This window comes from Hesperophylax consimilis, chromosome 12 (genome assembly GCF_061612785.1).
Source record: "Hesperophylax consimilis isolate HC1 chromosome 12, BYU_Hcon_1.0, whole genome shotgun sequence".
NCBI classification, from domain to species: domain Eukaryota; kingdom Metazoa; phylum Arthropoda; class Insecta; order Trichoptera; family Limnephilidae; genus Hesperophylax; species Hesperophylax consimilis.
In genome coordinates, this window is record NC_142847.1 from 31,442,770 (window position 1) to 31,465,446 (window position 22,677).

Sequence of the window (22,677 nt, forward strand, 5' to 3'; positions counted from 1 at the left end):
GGATGTTTTCTGCAAATATTAAACAATTTACGATGCTTTGTTTACCTGCACAAGGCGAGAGGGAAACGTTTCGTAAAAGTATCTTGGTTGAAAATGCCCATAGAAAACACCTTGCTATGCTTTCTTTTTTTTGTAGAATTTTTAAGATGTAGGGGCTTGTATAACGTCACAATGTGTTTAGATTTAAAACAAAATGAATTTTGTTTTTTAAAAACAAATTATTTAAGCAATAATTACTTGCCTGAAATATTCATACAAATTGAAAATATCTTCCAAGTAAAAATGAATTACGCCGATGGGAATTGACCCCGCACTCTGAACCACTAAGCTACGTCGGCTTATTCCCATCCCGACAAATAATTCAATCCTACTAGTATTTCAATCAACAATTATTGCTTATTATATTTTTCACCTGTAAACAACTAAGTTATATATTTGTAGGCAAGGCTTTGTTAGTGCTAAATTTCCCATAAGATGGCGTTGAGACATTAAATCTACAAGTGTAGGTGAAATATTTTGACTTGTCAAATATTATTATTTTTTTAATGATAAACTACTATTTATAAGAAAAGTTTAATAATTTGTTATCTTTTGTGTAATGCATAAAAAAACTTGTCTTATAAACAATAGTTCAATCATTAAAAAATTGTTTGTTTTTGATGCCTAGGAAGGATTTTTTCCACAAAAATAAAATATTTTTAAGGACTTATTTTATCGTCTCATATAAATAAATCATTTATAAATTATTCTGATTCTATTATATGGTTCACTTAATCATGCCATGACTTCCTTGGGCTTCCAATACTATTTCTACCATTCACATTTGTGTCATATATATTCTGCTTTCACTACTTTCTTCGTTGATTCGTTATACACGCCTAAACCATCATACTTACTCATTGTGATTTTATTTACTATATCCGCCAGGCAAAATCGTTTCACTGCGATGTCTTTGACTCACGTTGTATTCAATCATCCCTAAGCTTGAATAAAAATTAGGGGATAAACACAAAAAAAAATCTTGGAATATTTGATGTATCCACTGAACAAATGATCCCAGAAGAGTGATCTTCCCTGGTTTCAAGTGATATCCCATATTTACATTAAAAAAAACTTTTAACTAATGGGGAATGTAATTGACGATCTGCATAAGAAATGATGTTCATATTATGAAAATAGCAAACGGTAATGCCCACGCTATACATTTTTTTCAGACAAACTCGTGGATGTAGATTGTTTTATCTCCCAGCCAAGCTTGCAGGACTGACTTGCCAATGGTCATGACGGTTAGGAGAGCAACCATGCTGATTTTAAATGACAAGTTTTGTTGCTTTTTATCGCTTTATATATGTTAATTTAAAAACGCCTAAATGGATGATTTGCGGATTCCATCGGCTTATCTGACTGGTATCTCTATAACTGCAACAATCTAAAATAAAATTGTTATGTATGAAGAATCATACGTAGGTATGACGAACGAATAAGCACTAGACCTTTGAGACAGTCACATGTGAAATCTTTTAACATCCCAGTTTTTCAAACCTCCTACGGGAAAAAAATAAATTCAATGCTATTAAGGACGGGTTGTTTCGGAGAATTTGAACAATTCATCAAATTTCAACGTTCTTTTCCGGGTTCTGTGAAAGTCCTATTCAAGTTCTGTTATTATATCATTATAGGCTAGTTGCTTGAAAGAACTGAAATAAAAACAGAATTTGAAAAAATATTTCACAGAACTTGAAAATGAACTTTGAAATTTGATGAATTGTTCAAATTCTCCGAAACAACCCGTCCTAAGCTATTCAATTCTTTACCTACTGACATTAGAAACACACACCAAAACTTCATTTAAAAGTAAAATCCTTGATTTCCTCCAATAAATATATACATTAGAAGTATTTCATAACATATTAAAAAAATTGTGCCTACTGTGTATATACTCGTATATGTATACTATGCCTTTTGGTCAAACTGAAATTTTATTAATTAATTACTTAAAATTATTCACGCTTCCTCTTCATCTTCTACATTAATTCTTGAATTGTATAATTTTAAAATAAAATAAAATACTGATTTTATTTTATCTGGCATTTTCATAATATTGTGTAAACAAAAACCTAGTTAACAAACCACTCTGTAAATTGCCATCTCAACACAGGCGTTACACACTTAGTGAGATGGGCAATACGTCATTATTTTAATTAAATGTAATATTCAAATAATTAAATATAGAAAAAATATTCTCGAAAAATCACGAGGTTTAGACAGCCTTCACGTGAACCTATAAAACCGGCATAATTTTATAATTTTTTTTTCTCAATAGAGAGATAAAGTTTCCCGTGAAGGACCAATAGATTTTTAACACAATTTTGGGCTGTGAGACCCCGCCCCAACCCTTTCAGCGTCCTACTCCGAGTGTCCCTCTGACGGGGTGACGGGGGTCTGAGAAAAAAGTGACAAGCCTTGTGAGGATCGGACTCATTGTTACATGAATGGTAGTCAGAGAATTAATTGCCTTTGTGGTTGGTGTAAAAAGGGCGTCAAAAAGTTCCATCCATTTGGGTTAATTTTGATTCATAGACTTAACCCCTAGGACGATGTCAATCTTGTGATGAATCGGCTCAGTTTTCAAATAATATAAAGTGATTTTTGTCATATCAAATATGAAAAAGACAACGTTATATTAAATCATGCGATCTCAAAAAAATGTAAAACTTTTTTCGAAATAAGATTCACATTAAAATCCTGTTGAAAATGGGATTGCATTGTTAAAATTTGAGTACATTCCTAATAAATCGGAAAATGTGTTCATGCACCTATATTTGTCTTGATAATATGAAATGAAAAAATGCAAAAAAATATAATTTTTATGAACGCGTGTTTCGAAATCGAGATAACACATTGTTGTTTTACTAAAAGTGTATTAGGATCAATTTGTTTCGTTAAAGGCTTGCAATCTCGTTTTTAATCAGATTTATCTGAAGAAATTCTTAATAAATTAACAATTTCTATAATTTTTTCTGTACTTCTAAGAATTTAATCCAGGACCTCTTCCTTGTCAAAGAAGTGCTCTGACCACTGAGCTATTTCGACCATATCAACTTATGTCATTTTTTAACTGTATTATACTTTTACTGAGAGCTATCAACATTATTTTCATTTGCATAACGCATAATTATTGGCTGGTAGCTTTATGAATGACTAAAAGATTTTATTTCTTTTAACGTGTGACAAATGTTTACGTTTTGTTTTAGTTTTTTTTACGTCTAAGATGAAAAAAAAGGTTTAATGACCGATAGACCAGCTTTAAGAAACGTATGAAAAGTCAATATTGGCAAGATTCGTTGAACTGTGTTGGCTCCAATGGGCTAAAAACGCAGGGTGTGTGGAACATATACCTGACTAGGAAAGAGGCTTCTTTTATTAAAACTCTTCTTCTCTCTATGGCCTCCGTGGTCGAGGTGTAAGGCTCTCGATTAGCAAGCCGAAGATCTCGGATTAAAGTCCTGGCGTGCGTAAGTAAATTTTATTTAAATAATTTGCATTATTATACAATTTATTCATTAAAAATAATATGTAGTATATTTGCGGCGCGTTCCATAGTTGAAGACACTATTATTTAAGATCACCATTCGGAATCGAAACATTGCTTGAATTGGCTTTTGCCATGTTTGATGACCAGATTTGAATAGCCTGGTACTTCCCCTCCCCATTACCTTCAGCCTCAAAACATACCCCAATTGGTCTCACTGGCTCCACACGGTTGGAAGCAGTTGGGACTTTTGTACGGTATTTACATAAAATGCCAACAGAACGGTGTTTTGGTGGCTTGAAGGAGTTGAAGCCAACACTGCTTCCTAGAGCATAAGAAACTAAAGGAATGTTTTTGAAGCCCCTAGTACACGTTGGGTGCCGAGCCGCAAACGTGTGAATGCTGTTACCGAGTTGGCGCTAAGATCATTTGATGTGTGCATGAACAACCTACAGTAATCGAGATGGCCGTCAAACGTTGTCGGCCAACGCTTGCCAAGGCCAATATTTATTTATTTATTTACGCCCTAATGGGCTTTTACAAAAGAAGTTAACAAATAATACAGTTGTGTTACATAGTTTAAAATATATTATGTTTTTTGATTGAATGGTAAATTCAAATTAATAGTGTGGATTACAGAAAGCTAAATATGTATTAAGGAACATATAAATATAAAAACAAAAGTATATTCACTACGGAGTTGTGAATTCATACATCTCAGTAAAATGATTAAAAAGATTTCGTTTTTTAACTAACACGGAATCTTTAAACATGTCTACAATATTTAAAAATTTATTGCCAAAATGATGTAGTCCATGTATAGGTGTATGAGCTTCATAGTTGGTTTTAAAATTGTCTCAGAAAAATGTAGCACTTTGCCTCGTTTATCTAGTCGGTACGTAAAATTTTATTTTGGCGAGAATTTCAGGGTTGTCAATGGAATTATTAATAATTTTATTTAAAAGTACAAGGTCTGAGATGATCCGCCTATCTGATTATGCGTTATTAAGTTAAGTTGTTTCATCAAAATAACATAGTTAATATTTTGAATTGATTCAGTTTAAAGTTAATAAATCTTAGAAACTTGTTTATAATTTTATACGCTAAGTGGTTCTTTACACGTTGGGCCAGCGCATTGGCCCAAGTACTGGTAGCAATAGATGTGACAGGGAATCATAATAGTTAGAAGAAGTAACTCAAATAGTAGGTACAGCAATAAGAGTTTATAATAATATATTAATCTTTCGTTTAGCATTTCTAATAAGGTTTCGCTCCCAAAACTTAGCTGTTGTTACGTTGCTCTATATATTTCCAATTCCACTCAAGTTTAGCTAGTTACATTAGCGTTTATCCTCAAGGAAGTGCTGCCAACATCAATTATTATTCCCAACATACAAAGTAATAAATCACTGATTCAAGACTGTTGCTTACTTCTAATGTACAATGGATATATTCTTGTATCGAAACTAAGGAACTGATTCTGCATTATAATTATTTTTGGGATGGAATTGGAGTTAGCTAAGACGGCAACGCCCACTTTAGTTTGTTTTAAGAGGAAGCTACAAGTCAAAAGTGTGTACATATATTATTGGTATAACTTATACTGTAGGTAATAAGCATTAAAATCGCTTGACAAACAGAGTCTAGAAACATTCGATTTCAAGCAGAAAACTGGTTTTTATTTTTTTTGTAAAAAATTTTATAAGAAAGCAAAAAAGTTAATCAAGTTAAACTGTTACAGATAATATTATCTATAATATTGTATTTTTAAAATTTGTTTCCTTTACGCGTTCATACATTTCTATTGAAAAAATATTTTTTTAGTAGTTAACATTTATATTTTTTATTGAGTAAATTATTATTTTTTATTTTTTTTATTTGTATTCTACTCAAGCGAAACGATAAGAAAAACTTAAATTAATCTAAACTAATTTTTTTGGTATTCATAATGTACACCAACTCGTTATAAAGATTAATCAAAATAGTGATTTAGCATTAAGCTTCGACTTAAAACAGCACAAGACAAGATCGTTATCACAAATGAAAGTTTTTAAGTTGACCGGAAATTATGATTCTAACTAGAAGATTTTTTTATAATTTTCATAAAATTGTTAATTATTTTCCTGGGTTCCACGATAACTTAACACAGTGACAATTCAAAACACTTTTAAAAAGTGATATAAAGTCATATGAAACGATGAAATTTTTTTTTTCTTAACCTAACCTAACCTAATCTACTTAAGCCAGTTAATAAAGTTTTTGTTTCATCACTTTCCACGACTTTATATAACTTTTTAAAGATGTGATGAATTATCATTGTGATGATTTATCCGGTCACCGTTTTCCTGACAACATGTCACAAAAGTAAATAAAAAAAGATTTCTCAATCTGGTTTTATTTTAATATTATGAGTGTCGTCGTTGTTTAATTGTGTGTTACACAAATTAAAAAAGTTGTCATTCAACTTATTAAAGTGTCTGTAAAGAAAAAACGTTTATCACGTCGACTCCGTTGGGTCTAAACAAATCACAAGCAGTGGAGATAAAATAATTCTTGTTTTGTTAGAACGAGCGAGACGTGTGTGTAAATTTAACTAGCGGTGGTTCTCGTTTTCGCGTGTTTTTATATACAATTTCACTTATCACTCACACAAAACGTCCGATTATATTAATTTTAATCTCAAATTTTGCATACATATTTAGTATAAAAATTACACTAAAGGAAATCAGCCTCAATAAAATGCATATGTTGTAAATATTGTTTTTGAAAACACTGGGTCATTTCTGGAGTTCACGTGTTAATCTGAAAAATAACGTATGGTCAACACGATGCTTGAGATATATATTTTTTGCAAAAGGTGTCATAAGTTTATTAGAAAGAATAATTGATTACCGATCATTCTAATATCACTTGGTTCATGTTTTATAACTTCGACAAATATACGCAAAGAGAAAAACTGACAAATGAAAATGTTGTTTTGTTTTAGAAGGAGGTAACGCAACATCATACCCCAAAAGGCATAAAACCCCAAAAATAAAAATATTAAATTATAATTTTGTTTATCTTACAATTTTTTTTTTTAAATAGGTAAATGCTATTACAACATCCAGACAAACAGTGTTCAAACATGTCGAAGATCAAAATAAGTATATATATATTTTTTGATTTTACTGATTCTGTAACAAGAAAAAAAGTACAAGAAAAATAAAAAAATCATTTGAACGAAGTAAAAATTCAACCAAAAGTATTTAATTTCTCAATACTTGGAACATAAGTATATAATTTGAAATTCTTTTCTTACTCCTCAGAAACGTTGTGTGAAGATAAAAGAAAATATGTTGGCTGACAACAGCAGAACCCTCGGTGTTTTGTTTTCGAAAGAAACCTTTAGATAAGCCATAGGGGACTTTATTTTCAGGTAGCCGAAATATTTTTGTGGTTCTCTTTTGTCGGAGAAAGGGACTAATAGAATGAATACCTTTTGTCTTTGTATATGAGACTTGAACCAAACCCTGTGGCGAACAATCAATTACATATTAAAACATTTCTTAGTCGCATGACACAATGAAAATTAAGAACAGTATGTTTTATCAAACGTTCGTTATAAATACACAGTACAGGTTTTGGTTTTTTTAGCGCTCTTATTTCTAATAGAAACTCTTTTATATTATATTCCTAGAAATATTTGTATAAATACTACCACATAAACGGTATGTTTTAACGGAATTATGTTTGATTCATTTATAATTTGTGAGCAACAAATATTTCAATTTGTTGTTTTGACCATTTATTTAATTTTACTTTGTGTCATCTTCGAATCACTTAAAGTGAACTTTTGTTATTCCCAATTGTATTACTTTTAAACTGTATTTTCGCGCTGTATTTCTAAGCGGTTTTACTGTGGAAGCCATTAGCCAAAAATTACAAAATAAATAATATTTTCGTCCGCACAAAGGTCAAAGTTAAAAGCAAAGTTAATTTGATAAAGGAAAGAAAAGCCTAAAAAAATAATCTCAGTAAACTAGTGTAAAATGAAAAAAAAACACGTTATTATTTTCACTTTTATCACTTCACAAACACTCTTTATGACGGGAATATTTGCTTTGACAGCTTTGTCGTTTTTCCATGAAAAGTTGGAAGCTCTTTCATCCGGATTCCAGAATGGCGATTCTGAAAACACCGCCAGAGCCTTCCCACAACAACCATGTTGGGCGGCTTCAAAGCTTTGTACTGTGAAGTGCGGAGCTTAAAGCTTCGTGCATTTTCGACGTCTTTGACGAAGGTATCCAGGTAAAAGTTTCTGACTAAATCTCAGGATTATGGGGTTTCTGACACAAACCTCACTATTTTAATCATAGATTATAAATGAAAGCGATGTTACAAGTTGTTACAAGGTGTTACAAGGTGTTACAAGGCGGTGATAACGTATTCATTTATTCCTATTGGCGGCACGTATATATTATGGAAACCAATATCTCGGCAAAGAGTTCCCATTCACATAAAATAAATAAAATAATCTAATCAGCGGTGGCTAAGTAACGTGTACTATTAATTAGTTACCCAATAAATGCGGCAGCGTACTTACATGAGTACGTCGCGTATTTCAGTTAAATCATATTAAGTTGTTCTGGTAAAACTTGAGGTAAAACGTGCTTGAGGTGTTGTTCGTTCCGCGGTTGGTCACTGAGTGACTGCTGCCCGAACTTTTCTACCCCCTCCCCCATCTTGATAGGGGCGGGAAAAGTGTCGTCTGCCTACAATGTATTTTTCAATGTTAAGTTGTAGAATTTGAGGGATTTTTTTTGCATTCCTCCATATCATTTTATATTGGCTTTCACATGAGAGAATGAAATAAATAATAATTTAAAGAATACTGGTTTTAAAAAATCACTCGATTTAATGGAAAATTTTTATTAAAACACATTTCTCTGTAATGACGTCACAACTGGATTGAACTCTTCGTGATTTTTAAAAGAAAATTCGTTAGAATTTTTTTATTGCTATTCTGTTTATTTCGTCGAAATTCGTGTATTTTTTAGAAAATTGGAAGTAAATCGTATTTAAACATGTTTAGTATTACAAAATTCTGTCAGTATTTTAGTTTTTTCTTAGACAGCTGTTTCGGCGTTCAAGGTCATTAACAAAATGTGGTTATGTCACATTGAGACACACATTATTTAAATGATTTCATTTAACCCTACCTTATTAATTCTAAGTTCTATGATGTTTCTAGTGATTTAGTAATATTTTCTCTGATTTTCAGTGATTCTTTAAAAATTAATAAATCACTTAAAAATCTCTCAAAATAAAATGAAAAATGAGTAGTGGCAAATAAAATGATGTAAATAATTCGTCATAGTGTGGTTTAATCACATATTGATAATTGTCCTGAATGCCGAAACAGCTGTCACAAAAATAAAACACTAAAATACTTGCAGAACTCAACATTATTGAATTTCATTTATATTAAATTTAAAAATAAACCATTTTTACACTTACTCTTCTTACTAACAACTGCTGATGAGCCGTGACAGAAATTAAACAGGAAGATTTTAAATAAAACTTTGCATTGTTGACGAAATCTTCTCGTGTACATGGTTTGTATTTAAGTCAGTTTACTATTATTTCTCTCAATACATATAATGTTCTACCGTTGGCTAGGCTCTTCATAACAAAACAGAGAAATGTTTGGAATTTATGAATTGCACAACCAAATACGCACTATCAAGATGATAGTAAATAACTTCAAACATAAACATATTAAACCCTTGTACAAATATTCTTTAAATTTCTCGTGTAAATATTATTCTTTCCGCATTTATGAGAGTCTATGTTTATAAAGAAAATCGACTATCCCATTGACCTCAAAACGGAGATATTAGCCTGCAAGTAGTTAACTGTGTTAACTACTTGCTTTACTCAAAAAACACTTTTTTTAAGTTCCACAAAATAATTTGCACTCATAAGTGGGGAGATAATAAACTTTAATGGACTCAAATTACGATCATCAATCAATCACTCATCATCAAACGGTGAGTCTGTCTGTGAGTGATTAAAACTCTGGTCAATTAACTTGAAATTGTTGTGAACTTAAGTGTCATTTTGAAAATTGGAACAGATTGTGTCAAGAAATTCAACAAGCCATCATATGATTTTTAACATAAAAATAATTTGAATTGTTTATTTAAAAATTGGAACCGATATTTCTAGAATTAAAAAAGCGAATAAGTACCTACCTGTAATATAATTTTTTATTGCAATAAAATTATTTTATTTCTGTTTTTCAAAAGTTTTTTATTTTGTTTAAATTTTTCAGAGTGATTTCAATGGTCATTTTCAAGAAAGCATTATGTACTGACTAGATTTTCCAGCACGACATTCCAGATATAAATTTTTTTAATGTCATTTTCTTAATTTTATCTCGATTTACTTTCGATTCACATTCCTCCAAAAACTGACGTATCTTGATTTTATACACTGAATAGATAAAATGATGGAATTTCGTTGTGGGCGTGTCTATGTGCCCGAAGATATATCATTTTTTCGTTACTTTCAATGAAATTGACGAATTATTTTTAAATACCGAAAAACTTTCCCGTTATAAAAGAAAATCAATTTCATTTTCTTCTCCAAGTGTTTATGAGCCTCATTTAAATTTTCGGCTTCAGTTTTCTTTCAAATCCGTCGGTATATATGACACTTTTAATTTTTATCCGTCTATATTTTACTTCATACTCGCACATATTATGTTTGTTTCATGTTAAGTATTTACTACGCTAATATAAACATAATATGATGACGCAACAGCTGAATTTTTACTACCAGTTATTCAGAATGGATGAATATAAATAACTTTAGTTGCTAATGACTTATTACCATGATCTATATTTGGGACAGTAAACAGAACTAGTGTGAAATTATTACAACAGAGTGCCAAATTGATTGATCATCGTAAAAACAACTAGATTCTTCCATTAGATATTAATTGAAAGTTTATTGACTGTTCTTTATCGAAAACTAACTGAACTAGAGGAGTAATTTCTTTGATTGAGAAGCGTTTTCACAAAGAGAGATATCTACGAAAAGTTTTCTTTTTTATGAGACAATTTTAAGTAAATAATCACTCGGGGTTAAAATTTTCTGTTAGGCAAGATTAATAATTTTAAAAAACTCAACTAATTTATAAAGCCATTTTTATATAAAAAGAACACGAAAATTGCGAATTTTGACAAGAGAAAAATATCTACGTATTTGTAAAAAAAGATTTCGCTAAGCGAAAGATCAATTCATTTTAGTTCTACAATAAATAACTGTTTTTAATAAAAAAATAGTGTGTTTGCTTTATCTTAGAACCCAATTCCACTTTTTTTAAAAGATTTAAAATATAACACTCACCGTTGACAAAAATAAACCGTTTTGGGTTTCTTTGTGAAAATGCTCCTGAATTATTTTGCTTGTAAAATAGACAAATTCAATATTAACAAACAAGAAATTAATTCACCTTAAATTTAAAAAATGACGATAAAATGGCACCGATGAATCTAATTAAAAAAAAGAAGAAAAATCTGTATCAATAAAAATGTTCGTTTGTTCAAAATCTTACATCTCCAAAAGTTCTTCACCGATTGCTTTGAAATTTTGACAAAAAAAAAATGTGTTTTTTTTTTTAACATCGCAATCTGTTGGACAAACATGCTTTTATTGTAAAAGCAAACACCCGCTATTATTCCTCTATCTGCACTAAAAGACTTATCCAAAGCAACGCGTGGTGGGATACAGCTAGTATTTCAAATTAATTTAATATTTTAGAATAGCTATACTTTTCAAACCCACATTAGGTTTTTATTTTACAACTCGTCGTAGTAATTTATTGTACTTATCAAAATGCTAAATTAAGCCAGCAAAAAAGAGAACATTCTAAAATTATAATTAAAAATTTTAGCCCTTTTGAACTCATAATTCTGGTATTAAATTATGAAACTCATCTCAACATTAACATGTTTTAAACTTTTATTTTTAGAGCACATAATCGGAAACCAAACAAAATGAAATATAATGAATTTCAACAATAGCTGTAAAAATGTTTTGTAGTCTGTTTACAATCTATCATAGAAAAAATTGTATTATAAAGGGTGTCGGGGGGTAAAGCGCACTAACTTTGGGAGGTGATTCTACATGATTTTAGAAGTGAAAAAAATAAATAACTTTTATAGAAATTCCAATGTTTTAAGATAGACTTTAGGTAAAAATGTTGAATTGTTGGTATGCGAAAATAAATATTCTTCTAAGGAAAATATCTTTGAATGGGAAAATCAACATTAAAATAGAAGTGTGTTGTTGGCGTGTCCGTGTACCAGAGTAAAAAATGCTCAAATACTTTCAAGTTTTCAAATTATTTAATTGAAAAAAATATATAATTCATTGTAAATTGGTGACATCCGGATTCTTTCTAACAGGAATAGATCACACTCCTTGAGATTATCTGTTCTGTGGCATTATACAACCCTTAAGTACGATTGAAATTAATGATTCAGACGATCCTGAGAAAATTTATAAGGAAGACACTGGGGGTTGTTAAATCGCAGAAATATTCACACATCAACCCTCCTGGGGTTGAGATAGGGTATCTACGCAGGAATATATCATACAGATATGGGCGGCAAATGCGAATGATAAATGAAGTCGTGGATGACTATCATTAATCTCGTGCTATGGGGGGCAAAAGTTGACATCAGAAGTCGAAACAATTGAACAAAATATATATGGAGCAAAAAACTGGCAACTCTCGGGACTAATATAAAATAACGTTATCAGCTTGTTATTTCTCTCTACTCAAAGACTAACCAAAATACGCTACAAGGTTTCATTATAATAAATGTATATCTTATTTCGTCGACAATAGAAATAATGAAAATATATTTTAGACTCTCTGGCATGGAGAAAACTTACTGACATAAAATATTGCTAATTTATTAAGAATCTCCTCAAATTATTCGTTATCTAGTTAAAAACAGGACTGCAGGCCCTTAACAACTGAATTTATAGATTTCCTGTTAAGTTTTTAGTAAAAAAAGAAAGTAGCACCGCGATGTCCGAACACGTGTTCATTAAAAAAAAAAAATATTTTTGGATGGGATTGGATTCTGTCATTATATATTTTCAAGGCATTGTACAGGTGCATGAACACGTTTTCCGATGTATTAGGCACGTACTAAAAGTTTAACAGGAAACGGCCTGAAATCCCGTTTTTAACAGTATTACGAATAATTTGAAGAAATTTTCAATAGATCAGCAAAATCATATTAAATTGACATAATTTTTTCTAAAATCATCATCGACATATTTTCGGGATATTTTGATATATTTAAGAACTCCCAGGAAAATAACTTGTGAACTGAAAAGTATCGAGAAAAAATTTCATACGTACTGACTGTTTCTTTCTCCATATTCATAATTTCAACACATATGGGAGCAAGCGTGTAATTGATTTAATTCCGCAATATTTAAAGCGTCAGATTACGGCCAAGAAGGCGACATGAGCAGGATACGACCCCACGCGCTATTGATTTTTCTTTGTTTGGGGCCTTTACAAGCTCAACTACTCATGACCGGCGAGCACCAAGCACCGGCAGTGAGAGGTGGACACCCGACTCCCAAGTCTTTGAGCGGTCTTCACTGAGTCTTGGGATACAGGGTAGGAACTTCATAGGGGTGGAGACATGGCCATACGTGACACGGACAATATATTCATAAATTAATATTAATATTTGCCGCAGGAATATTATGGCATGTATTCGTTCGTGCAGGCAAATACGGCTATATATCATAACCGATAATAGTGGAGAATCATTGTTTGAGAAACACTATCGTTTTTAACTTTTATATTTATTTACAACGAATAAATGATACATACACATAATGTAAATTTTTGTTAAGCGTAATTTCTTGATTATCTTGGAAGATAAGTTAAAATTTATGAAATCTCAAAGTAGGCGTATCTTTTAAGTATATTTGACTTTGAGTTATTGAGCTTTATTATACACTATAGTAAAAAATATTCATGAAATGTGAATACGATAATAATAAGGTTACTTCATAAAAATGGAATAAAGGGAACATGCTAGATAACTTGGAGGCACTAGAGTTATGGACAGCCAAAAACATTAATGGTAAAGTCATCAACAATCAAATCAACCTAAATAAAATAATTGGATATATTTGGTGAAGTAGGTAAAATAAAAAGGAAAAAGTGGAAGGCTGTGAAAGATCTATTCGATTGTATTGACCGTTACGACCCTGCAGTAATTGGGTAGGAACTCAAAGTAGTCTGTAAAAAAGGTTGTAATATAATTTGTTAGAGATGTTAATCTCAACGTACACCTGCCGAACTTCCATATAGTAAAATTTTATGCAGATAAATGAAAATGCTTTTGATTTTAATTTTACTCCGTACAAAAAGGAAATTTTTAGAATCAATTCATTATGCACCTAAAAAAGATCGGAAAAATTGCAAATGCCCACAATATTTAATTTTTGGCATCAGTAAAATTCATAATTATTTACCCATCGTTTGCCTAAGCGATATATTTAAAAAACGCAATTATAGTTTATTTATTACTATGATAATAAATAAAAATAATAAATTGCTCTAAGTTATTTTATTTCTTAAATGTTATGAAGCACTTATGATAATGATTTCTTATTAGTGAATATAACAAATTGAATTTTTAACGTGTCCTCTACCCCCTACACCCTGCAGAAATATGAATGGCAACATACAATCGTAAATATTAGTATATATAGTATTATAATAACGTATCACATTAAAAAAACATGAGCGACAATTTCAGACATTTTAATAAATGAAAGTGTAATACAATTTACAAGTCGTAACCAAATTTGCATTCAAGTTAATTCTTAATTAACTGGTGCAGGCTAACAATTAGTTACCTGTATCATACCGGTAGCATTGTTTCCAGTGTGCGTATTTTAAATGTATCCATGTTCAAAGGTAAACAAACTAGTATTCGTGAATTCTGCGTGCAGTGCAAATATTTATCCAATATCATAATATTATTAACATTTAACGAGTGTACAATGTTGTCACTGCGTTTTATTCTGGAACCCGCCTTAATGGAATCAACAGGAAAATTGTTTGCAACAATAATAATTTAGTAACTTCAAAACTGAATTACTTTTTTAGCAATGAAAAAAACTGTTTACAATTAATTTTGGCAAAAACACACTTCATTGTTAATATTTTTTAAAGAATGTTTGGTGTATTCATCCCTATACGGGGTGAAATTGATTTTTGCCTTCACAATTAATGAACAGGCTTTATTAATACAAAATTAATTTAAATTTTTTTATCGATTAGCATTGATAATATTCGTATATAATGACGATATAGAGAATTTTCGTTGTAATGCAAAAATATTCAAATTTTCTTGAACCCGTGTTTCGACAGCATGATCATATATAAGTTAAAATAAAAATTTATCAGGAAAACTGTTAATTCATTAGTGAGTTCTGTAATCCCGTTTTTAACCGCAATTAACAATAATTTGAAAAGATTCTCAATAAATTAGCAATAATCATTTTTTATGCCTTATTATTTTTAGCAACTGAAAAATATTGGGATTTTTTTGCTGATGCATTCCTAGTTAAATAATGTTACATATCTAATAATATATTGACACCGTTTACCATATAACATTATTTCAATAGAAAAAAGCCGGCTGTATGTCATTATTTCGATGAATAATATAAATTTAAAATATTAATGTTTTTTTCTGAAATTACGACAGATTAGTGAAATCATTCAAACCAAATGTGTTTCGATGTATAGGAATTAATAAAACGACAGATTAGTGAAATCATTCAAACCAAATATGTTTCGATGTATAGAAATCATTCAAACCTAATTAGTTTCGATGTATAGAAATCATTCAAACCTAATACGTTTCGATGTATAGAAATCATTCAAACTTAATACGTTTCGATGTATAGAAATCATTCAAACCTAATATGTTTCGATGTATAATTATTTATACTTTATTTAATTTGTTATAAGCATAAGTTACTATTTTTTAATTAAAAATCAAAATAAATAAAGTAGTGGAAAAATGGTACGAAACAGAGGCATCACATTTATTCAGATAAAAAGTGGATTATTATGATTATTTCAAGATTTTTTTGGTCGATGGTAGGAAAGGATGATTTGTGGATTAATATTTTTATCTATCAGTAACATACCTGGGTAAATAATATACACGCAGCTAGTGACAATCGAGTACGTATCAAATAGATTATTTTTGAGCTTAACTTATTATGATCAAGTAGCCGTAAATATTAGATACGCTAAATAAGTCAAATGGCAAAGATAACCATAACATTTCGTATATTAAAATAACTTAAAGATAACAATAATTCTCATATTAAAATATGAGTTTAGTAAAAATAAATAGCTTTGGTAAACATTATAATTTAATAAAAAAATAATCGATATGTTTCAAAACTAATTAATACATTATAAGTTTATCCGGAGGAAGAAACCATTGGGATCGAAACATGTCGATTATTTTGATTATATATTGGTGTTTACAAAGGTATTTTTTTAATTAATTAAAAGAACTTCACAGAGTAAATTTGCGATTATTAAAGCAGTGAAAAAATAAATGTAATTATTTCAGATTAAAACACTTATCATTTTCTAAAAAAATTGTCAAATCTAATAAGATGTCTCGGCATATGTAAATATGATATTATTATTACAATTTAGTTACACTTTGGAAAAGATTTTTTATATAAAATATGTTGTACAGTACATTTTTAAATCTTTGGACGAATCACTTAATAAATTAATACAAAATAATTCACCAACAGAAAGAAGCGACACATTTTCCAGTAATGTGAAATAAAGCGTAAATCCGATAAAATTTAAAATAACAACGATAAAAGCGATTCGTTCTCGTCGTTATTTTAATGAAGTTACCCGTATGCATAAAAACGATTCGCAGCGAAACACACAAACGAGGAAATCCAATTTTCTACTTGACACAAAAACACGACAAACTCAGCACAGTTTTCTTCACAATAAAACACAAAACGTAACACACAAAAAATAGAGATTTGCAAGGTTTTCATATAAGTTTTGAAGATTTTTTGTGAGTTTTGTTTTCTAACCTCAAAAACGTCAAAAAGGAAATTGTTGACGCTCGCGCGGCGGGTGAGACAATCGATCGAGGAAACGTGGAAATTGTTTTCTCTTTATTAGAAAAGTGTGATGAATTAGTCGTACTTGATGGATAATATATAATAGTAAAGGAATGTGGGTTGGTACTCACGCTGCTATGGACTTGGAGAGTGGCCAGCGCTCCATCGAGGCTTGGTACTTCATGTTCTCGATCTGTTTTTTCAGTGCGTCTTTATCCATGGCTGCTAAGGTACTGGCGTCCATGGCGCAGGCCCGGGGCGGCGGTGCGCGTGCGCGGGGAGGGCCGCGGGGCGCGGGGTCTGCGGGGGCGGTGGGCGGTGGGCGGCCGGCGGACGGGGGCTCCCTGCGTAATCCCTGCAAGAGAAAACTCCCATTCAGATGGCAGGATGCGGAACGCAATGCATTTTTTTATCTGAAATTAATGCCGGCGCACTCGACACTCGATATTCAAATATTCAGGCGCAACTTTTAAAAATAGAACGGAAATTTGAATTTTAGGTTTTGTGCGTCGTTTGACATCATTCCTTTGTTTTTAAAAAAAAAATTCAAACCTATTATTTATGTAAAGCTATGAAAATCGTGTTTTGAATACAAAAACGTAATCTTTTTATTTATTTATTTTACGCCATAAAATGCCTTTAAATAAGCGTGATACATTTTTTTTAAAAGTAAGACATACAATCCTGTGTTATGAATAACATCACAATATTTGAAAATATCCTACTACCTTCACAGTAAGCGGAAAATGTTGCTAATGTTGTGATGCGGGACTTAGCCAGCCGAGGAATTGAACACGCCTTGGTAGGACCCAAACGCGATGCCAACTTAGCCACTCTCTGGCAATGTCATCATAAGTATCCAGTCTACACATGAGAATATCAGTATTATATAGGATATGTTAATAAAGAACCATGAGGTTTTTTTTTTAAATTTATGTGAAACCACATAAGAGTCCCATGTCAGTGAGACTATGGCATTAATAATCGAGGCATGTTGTGAGCCTGAAGGTAGTGGGGAGGAGATAGGGAAGAGGGCGATGGGAAAGTACCTAGCTATTCAGATCTGGTCACCAAACACGGCTATAGCCAATATAATTAGTTGTGAATATAACTGATGTGTTTCTGCATTATGTTTGTAAATGAATTGAATGTATGGATGTGTATTGTATATTTAGACATAGGTATAACACGGCCAAAGAACGGTTATTTGAAATAACCAAAATAAATCATATAAATTTTACTGGCGCACGCCGAGATTTAAACCCGCGACCTGATTACTAGTTGAGAGCCTTACCCCTTGACTACGGAGGTCGTGAAAATGGTACAAATTTTTCCTAAGCTATCGTAATATACTTGGAGAAAATACATATTATTCTTTATCTCCTTCCCCTCCCCACTACTTTCAGTCTCAGAACATACCCCAATTGGGAGTAGTTTGGGACATAAAAAAATTATAAAATAGTCAGAAGATGGCTGTGCTAGACAATGAAAGTAGATATATGTTTTAAATCATTTAAACCACTAAACATCTAACTATCTTATTTTATAAAAATTCATTAATTCCTCGTATATGTGCACAATATAATACAAAATTTTACAGCATTGACTTTTTTTGATAATAACCTAAAAAAATATCGATATGAAGTAATGCGTACGATCAATTATTAATATGAGAGTATGGAATGTATCGGGAGCATCTCCTATCCTCTTCCTATTTTCCTCTTCCTCTCCCCTTCCTTTAACACCAAATTGATTTTAAGATATTAAAACTTCATTTCCAATGAACTTTAACATAAGAAACTTCTGTGGCTTGACTTCAGTTAACTTGTATATTTATATCTATCATTGTATATTATATAAAATCTCTTTGTTTCTTACAAAATAAATAAATAATATTTTTTTAATTTAATTTCAGTTCATAATAAACATATTAATATTTTTTTTAATTATGCAAATAAATCATATAATTTTTCATAAACCTCCTCACTAGAGGTTCCTGTGCTGAGGCGGACTAGGTTTTGCTTAAGGCCTCGCATACCCAATTTCTACCGACTTAAAACAAATTTCTCTTTATGTTTTTGAGTTCCAAAAAAAAAGTTATTTTTGAAGATAATATCTATACGCTTGTTTTGCCGAAACATTAATTATACGAAATTCCCTCGACAGAAAAAAAATCGAGAAGTAAGCACCGAAAATTATTTAAAGCTGAAAATGAGTTGTGTTTTATTAAATATTTTTACCATTTTGGCTTAATTATTTTCGTTTTTTTAATGTATAAAATACATTCATTAATGTATAAAATACATAAATACATTTGTATTTATAAATCTCCCTTTCAAACCATCTTTGAACTCTTACTACGTGGCCTTAAATACTGTTTATTTCAAATCCTACGATATTTTTTTCAAAATGTTGCATAAATTCCTCTTCTTTGATTTCTTTTCCAGGTGTTGAGTTGTTTTTTTTTTATAATCGTTTGCATTGTACGTTGTGTTTATTGTTGTTGGAAATTAATTATTGACCTCACGTATATGTAGTTACTTCATCCGAAAGGAGTTTTAAATTTAAGTATATTCACTTTTTTATACTTCTGGACTACTGCCTATTAGAACGCACCAATCAACAGAGCGATTATCAGACTCAACTGCTTAACGATTCTGCATTGACCATCGATATTTTAAACTTCACTTATAGACAGTTCAGCAATTATCTTTTGACGCAAGTCACAACATAGTAAAACTGGATCCATGAATTTTTATTCTTACGTGTACCTTAAGATTACCTCTGTCATTTGTAATTTTCTCCGTTATATATTTTTGCATAATATTTTTATAAAGAACATGTATCAATCTGGTACCTCATGTTGTGAAACTGTGTTCTCTTCATCTTTTTTTTTCATTCTTGGTATAGATATTTTGAATTTTTAGGACTCCAAATAACTCTGAATACTTAGAATTTTTTCAGGAGTTGTCAGAAATGTTGAAAAGCCTTACTAATTAGTTTTAACATTCTTTCTTCCAATAAAACTAATATATTGCCTCATTCGTACTAGTGAGTATTTTATTGTTATGATTCCACGTCTTCCTAGGGCATCCCAACTTATTTACCCATTTGCTAACAGATCAAATATTTTTACGGTACCTAGCTGTTCACACCTCGTCACACTAATCCCATTTCATGGAACTTTTCAAATGTGAACGGTACCAGAGCGATACTAAGAGTATGTACATCCACCCCGAATTGACTCCCATCTCTCCAATCCACTAAGCATGCGTCAACTATTTAAGCGTCCCTTTCTAATAATTATTATAATAACATTAATAATCTTTATATAATTTATGTCGCTATTCCAAATTCCTGTAATATTCAAAAATCTGTTAATGAAAAAATAAGAAAATACACAGATTTAGGAAATGAGATAAAAAGAATTTGGCATTCTCAGACTATAAAAATATTACCATTTGTTATTTCGACTACTGGCATTATACCTAGTTCTCTCATTAAAAATTTAGGCGTATTAGATTTATCAAAAAAATTATAGATAAAAATGCAAAAATCATTCATTTTAAATACATGTAGGATTACGAAAGATTTTTTAAAATATTTATGTTGAGGGATCAATGGGATTTATAGGCCCTGTTAGGAGTTCTACCGAGCTGAACCCTTTGATATGAAAATATCTGGAATCGGTGAATTATTTTCCCATTTGATCTCTAGTGAGTTGACGTGTTTAAATTAAATATTTTAAATTTTTAAAAAGAAAGACAACATTCCCGGGTTAGAATAACCTGACAATATTTAAAAATCTGCTACTACCACCACAGTAAGCTGAAAATTTGGCTTGTGTTGTGATGGAGGACTTAGCCAGCCGAGGAATTGAACTAACCATTCCTGGGTGGGACCCAAACGCTTTTATATCAACCCACCCATTTCACGGGATTTTCCTACATTTAAAAAATAATACAGTATTTTGTTTTAATTTTATATATTGGTTAGTTATTTATATTGTAAACCGAGCCAGCCGAGGAATTGAACAAACTACGCCTGTGTGGGACCCAAGCGCGATGTCAACTCGGCCACCGACTGGTCTTTTGTTCTTGTATTTTGTATTTATTTTACTTATATAATGGACTTGCATAATGTGGATTGACTAGATGATCATTTGTGGAAAAGTGTGTGGAAGGGTTTAGTTTTTCCTATAGGGAAGATTTAACCCGGACATAAAGTCGGAAAATATGAAAAATTCCAGGATGTGGAGAGGTGAGTGCAATTCCACACATCCCATAGAGAGTAATCCTGTTCATCATATTTACGTTACCAGACGTGTAATCTCTTGATTTCTACGTTTGTAATAAAGTCGTACACATATTTTTCTTAAATAACAGAATTTATATAACTAATCATTAAAGAAGTAATGACTGTTTCAAATCTGAAAACATTTCAGCGTTAATTTCAGCTGAAACTTCTCTGCAGCAGTTCAGTTCAGGAGTGGTAATTTATTTCGCCATAAATTTTCTTCGTGCATTGTTCAAATGCGACGGCAGCGCCTCTGGCGGCGGATGTGAGAGTGAGGAAAATGACGCCATTAAAAAAATGGCCACCGTCGCCAGAAACGGCGGGAAAATATGTAACATTAAGAACTGCGTTCGAGCGATCTATCAAGTACCAGCAACAAACTGATACCTTGATATAGACTATGTATGATGGGCTCTTCGGCTACATACCTTCTCATAAAATGAAGATACCGTCTATGTTTTCCTTATATTAATAACATGATAACAGAAGCTTATAACTAGGAAATGTCACATAACTAACTAGAAGCTCGTTCTTCAACTTGACGAGGGACTTAAGATGATTAAAACAATCAGAGCCGAAAAAAGTTGGGGGCAACTTGGGTACTGGTCCCAAGCGCTATTCTGCCAAAAAAAGATACAAATAAAAAACATATGTTTTCACATGAAGCAGATACTTTGTGATGTGACATTATAATTTATAGTGAAACACTAACTTTGTACACACTACTTTTATTTTCCTGTGTTTTTTGGTCGGCAATAGGTATATAAATAAAAGTGATGTTTACCAAGTTATTGTTTTCAATTTACAAAATAATTACCATTTCAACTATTTTAACAACGAATAGTTACTACTACAATTACCACGGATAACTATTTTAACTATAAAATATACTATTACTTGTACTACTGCAAATTCCAAAATTAATTTTTCGAGCGCTAAGGCTCTCGATAAGCAATCCAGAGGTAGTGGGTTCAAATCCTGCCTTGGGCAAGTAAATTTTATTCATTTATTCTGTGTTTTTTCAGTATTTGGTTATAAAAAAATATTAATTAGTTTATTTACTATACATTATTACTATTGCTTTTTACTCCAGATAACTATTTCAATCAAACAACCAAAATAACTTCTTCTGTTATAAGGGATAACCATTTAAACCAGAAAAAAATATAACTATGACAACGGATTACTAAACTTACCAAAAATTTAAATGAGAAAATAAATATTATTACCTTTTTTCTTACTAAGTTGATAGTCTCTATCTGTTTTTTTTCTCTTATTGGTTAATTTATGTTAATAAAAAACAATTGTCGTTTCTTTTTATGGACACTTCGGAAATGGGTACTGCAATAGAATATCAAAAAACGCGATTTTGCGTTGACATAGAATTTTAGTCGGAAAAACCTTTATGAAATCATAGTTTTATTTATGAAATATTTACTGCTTGCCTCGTGTAATCTGATTTCTGTTTCATACCTAAGTAAGTTTTTCTTGCATAAATATAAATCCAGAACACAAAAAATATAAAGTTACTTTATATTTGGTTATTTTCGGCCTTAGTTGAATCACCTTCCTGTACCACTGATTACTGCCTGTCGTGAGGACTGCCTGTGGCTTGTCAGAAGCTGTAGATAGTG

The 22,677-nt window shown here is 31.1% G+C and overlaps 1 protein-coding gene across 1 annotated transcript in view; it reads right to left on the minus strand.

The window, feature by feature from the left end:
• The window catches only part of Ggamma30A (guanine nucleotide-binding protein subunit gamma-e), a 345,592-nt gene that overhangs the window by 270,582 nt on the left and 52,333 nt on the right, over positions 1 to 22,677 (minus strand). Inside the window, exon 2 of the mRNA XM_089638338.1 lies at positions 16,879 to 17,102. Within this exon, the coding sequence (XP_089494464.1) occupies positions 16,879 to 16,991 (113 nt within the window). The 5' untranslated portion in view covers positions 16,992 to 17,102. The remainder of the gene's footprint in view (positions 1 to 16,878; positions 17,103 to 22,677) is intronic.